The 4,594-nt window shown below is 35.6% G+C and overlaps 1 protein-coding gene across 1 annotated transcript; it reads right to left on the bottom strand.

The window, feature by feature from the left end:
- Positions 1–2,142: 2,142 nt before the first annotated feature.
- LOC135204682 (gastrula zinc finger protein XlCGF49.1-like) lies at positions 2,143–3,366 on the bottom strand. Its single transcript, XM_064234838.1, has one exon. The coding sequence runs from the start codon at positions 3,360–3,362 to the stop codon at positions 2,667–2,669; it is 696 nt and encodes a 231-aa protein (XP_064090908.1). The 5' UTR covers positions 3,363–3,366; the 3' UTR covers positions 2,143–2,666.
- Positions 3,367–4,594: the final 1,228 nt, after the last annotated feature.

Below are 4,594 nucleotides of genomic sequence, written 5' to 3'. Positions count from 1 at the left end.
AACCACGTCAGGAGTGAACTTCTATCGCCAATTTGGTTTATTGTTATTAGTGGCATATTTGAGCCTTAGGCTATCATCAGTATTGTCCTTTGGGTATTGTAAAGAGTGAGTGATTCTTTAGTGTCCAAATGTTGGTTGTATGATTGGGATTGAGGGTAACTGCGTATTTCCACTTGTGATGAGGTTAATACAATGTCTTGTTTAAAATGTTCTCCTGGTGTAGCTGAAGTTTCTTTGAATTGATTGTGATTTTCAATATTCAATTTTTTCCCTTAGGTGGGGTTCATTCCAGTATTCCCTTCTTTTTGTCAGTTCAATTATTATTTGCTTCCTCTTCCATTGGAAATTCTTTTCCATTGATAACCGAATCTTGAATGTTAGTAGGTATTGGTGGATATATTATCATGCTTATTTTGGGGTTCAGAATTATTGATATGAGAATTAGCTTGTATGCTTATATTATCGTTTGTTATCGACATTTTGATTTTTAGTTACATTTGCGAAAGAGTGGTTTTTAGATGGATTATTGACCCCTCTTACTTTTAGCTCGAGTCTAGTTTCCTTGACTGACATTCCTGTATTAACAACTGAAGCTCTGTCTTGTATTGGTAAAAGGAGCATTCCTTAGATATAGCGTGATGGGATGGTCCACAGTCGATACATTTTGGGGACTTACATTTCCAATTAGTGGTATGGGTGTGTGATGCGCATACTGCTCATATTGCCTTTTTACAATATTTTTTTAATTAATGTTGCAATTCAAGAAGTCATGAATCGTCTTGACTTGAATCGACTCGACTCGCTTTGTGTGATCACAGCCTGAGGCTGTGATGAGTCGTGGGTTTGCATAATTGAAATCACAAATCACATGACATATTAAACAAAACAGTATCACAAAACAATCACACAGGAAATACCAGGATTGGTGAGACGCGCTGAGGAAAACCAGTGCATCTTGACCAATGGCCAGAAGGTAACTCTGCGTTGCCAGGCAGAAGGGTGGGACTACCCACCTTACTGCCAGTAGTTAACTACCTAACACCCTTGTTAATAATTGAACAGTTGGTATATTGCACTGAAGGTATTTCCATTGGTAAAGATCGAGGGTTTGGATTCGGGTAAGAACAATTTGCTATTTTTAGTCCATCCTTAACATCAGTGGTTGCCAACCTTTCGAACTTCACGAATCACCAAATGTATCATTTTAAATTTGGTGGACCACTAATATGAATTTTTTAAGAAAAGGAAAATGCATTTATATAATAATAATAAAACTTTTATTTTATTAATATGAAATGCACGTATCAAATATAACAAAGTTATAGTTGAATTAACTAAAAAAATTAAGTTTACTCAAATATTACACATTTTTTGGTTGATATTTGGTCACTGCAGGGATGTTGACTGTCATTCTCAAAGACTCAAACCCAAACATTTTGAAAGGTATTTTGTACTTTGAAGCAATAGGAATACAATACTTGTTCAATACGGATATGAAACAGATAGAACATGTTCAGTTTTATTTGATATGCGTTTTACGTACATTACATCAGGATAAATTCATATTTATGGTGTTTAATTTATTGTAATTAATAATGCTGTTTTTTTTCTGCTAAATGTTGGATCAAAATTTATAATGCTAAATCGCCATAGCATTAAAAATGCTAAATTGGTAGCACTGGGCTCTCTGTATTCTGTACAATTTGTATCAGGGTTGCCTGAAAAGGATTAAGACAACATAAAAATTGAAATAATGTCCCAATTTTTCTGCGGACCATCAAATTTTTTCACGGACCAACGGTTCGCGATTGCTGCTTTAGATGACAATTGTATTCCTGTGTTTTGAAAAATGTACAGTTTAATTCCTTTCTAGGATAAGCTCTCGAAGAAGATGATTAGTTCTCCTGTCATGGGAAAATCTGTTTGTTTTTATTCACTACAAGGTTACTTTAATGGTAGCTATTATAAGTAAACAGTAGTACACCATAAACTGATACTAATACATCAATATTTACTTGAAACTGGAAAAAAAAAAATGGGAAAAAAAAAAAAAAAAATTTTTTTTTTTTAGTTGCAAAAATGTTTCAGGATAGGGTTTATTGAGTGTACAAAAATACAACTGTTTTTGATACACAGGAGCATGTTAGCTTATCACATCCTGTAAGGTAATCCCAATAGTATTTGATACCACACAGGAGAAACAAAAGCATTACTGTAGAAGGTAACACTGAAAAGTGATCAAGTTGACAAAACAAGACTCATCATACTGAGGAATTACATAAGGTCTCTAGTGCATACAAACCAAACACACCCAACACTTATTCTCTGCACTGATCAGGTACACGAGATACACACCATCACTAGGGCTTACATACAAGATATGCATAACAGTCACTGGTTTCTTCAATTAATGGACTAAGTGAGGACTTATGAAATAAATGTCCAAGAAGGACCTTATGCTGTAATGGTGTGTGGTCACTTTGATGGCAGTTTATATTTCACCTGTATCTAGTGAGGGCTGGCATTCTAATCGTTTCATTTTTTTTGTTAAGAGCAAGTTCCTACTATGTTGAACTATCCTGCAAGACTCAACGACCCGCCTGGCACAGAAATGAGTCGAGGGGACGGTTTTATCCTGGTCGGTACCTTTCCAACATCTTTGTTCATTATAATTTGTCATTTTCTCCAGCATGGATTTTCATATGAGCTGTAAGATGTGATTTCTTGGCAAATGCTTTCCCACAGTCGTTGCACATGAATGGCTTCCCTCCAGAATGGATTCTCGTATGAATTGCAAGATCTGATTTCTGGGAAAATGCTTTCCCACATTCCTCGCACATGAATGGTTTCTCTCCAGTGTGGATTCTCGTATGAATTATAAGACTTGCTTTACGGGAAAATGCTTTCCCACATTCTTGGCACATGAATGGCTTTTCTCCAGTGTGGATTCTCATATGAACTATAAGATTATTCTTCATGGAAAATGCTTTCCCACATTCTTGGCACATGAATGGCTTTTCTCCAGTATGTATTCTCATATGAATTGTAAGATCTGGTTTCTGGGAAAATGCTTTTCCACATTCCTTGCACTCGAATGGCTTCTCTCCAGTGTGAATTCTCATATGAACTGTAAGATTATGTCTCATGGAAAATGCTTTCCCACATTTCTTGCACATGAATGGCTTCTCTCCACTGTGGATTCTCATATGAACTATAAAATTATGTTTCAAGGAAAATGCCTTCCCACATTCATCACACAAGAATGTTTTCTCTCTGGTAGGATTTGTGATATCACTTGTAAGATTAATTTCATTGTAAAATACCTTCTCACAGTCAGTAGATCTGGAAAGACTTCTCTCCATTGTGACAATTCCCCTTCTTCTTGTTTTACTTTCTTTTTGCAAGTTAGTGAATCCTTTTCATCCACTACTGAATTCATTTCACATGAATATTCTTCCTCTTCATTAGATTTGCAGAATACCTCTGGCTCTATTTTGATGTCCATCAGTGGATCCAGAGACAAAAAGTCATCATCACTGGTTTCACTAAAGGCAGCCAAGTTGCTGTTTTCTTGATTTATGGAAGGCAATGACAATACACCTTCAGTTTCACTTTTCAAAGGTAATTCTACAGAATGTTCTGGATTCATTTTAGCCTTTTGTCCTGTCCTCTTCTGTACTGACAATGTGTTCATATGGCGTATGAGGTTTTGTTTTAGGGAAAATGCTTTCCCACACTCGTTGCACACGAACGGCTTTACTCCTCCCCAGTAAATGCATTTTCTCATATGATATGGTAAGATGATGTTTCATGGAAAATGCTTTCCCACCCCATGCCTTGCATATGAATGCTTCTCTCCAGTATGAAGTTTCATATGACGTGCAAGATTATGCTTCATGGAAAATGCCTTTCTCCCGCATTCCTTGCATATGAAAGGGTCTCTCTGGTAGGTTTTGTGATATGACTTGTAAGATTAACTTTTTTGTAAAATGGGTTTTTCACAGTCAGTGTACCTGAATCCTTCTCCTCATTGTGACTATTCATTCTTCTTGTTCTATTTCCTTTTTGCAAGGTAGTGGATCTTTTTCGTTCACTACAGAATTCATTCCATATGAAAAAAAATATTCACCATCTTCATTAGACTCACAGAATACCTCTGGCTCTATTTTGATGTCCATCAATGGATCCATAGACAAAAAGTTACTATCACTGGTTTCACTAAAGGCAGTCAAGTTGCTGTTTTCTTGATTTATGGAAGGTAGTGATAATGTACCTTCACTTTCACTTTTCATCATTTTAGCCTTTTGTCCTGCCCTGTTCTGTAAATGACAATGTATTTAACTGACAAGTCTTAACACAAAATTGTTTACAAAAGATTATTCAATAAATCTGTTATAAATTAAGTAAAATATCTCAAAGGACTACAACCAGATTTCACTAATGATGCATGAATCTAATATTTAGAACAGATGTTATTTGCTGTTGTTGTTGTAATGCTGTTCTCTTACACTTTAAGAGCTGCTATTGGTAATATTACATGTAGTACCATTAACCACACAAACATTCCCAAAATCTATCTCAATGCTGCTCAAAA

This window comes from Macrobrachium nipponense, chromosome 47 (genome assembly GCF_015104395.2).
Source record: "Macrobrachium nipponense isolate FS-2020 chromosome 47, ASM1510439v2, whole genome shotgun sequence".
In the NCBI taxonomy this organism is placed as follows: domain Eukaryota; kingdom Metazoa; phylum Arthropoda; class Malacostraca; order Decapoda; family Palaemonidae; genus Macrobrachium; species Macrobrachium nipponense.
The sequence above is the reverse complement of the archived record's forward strand: the minus strand, read 5'-3'. Positions and strand labels throughout refer to the sequence as shown.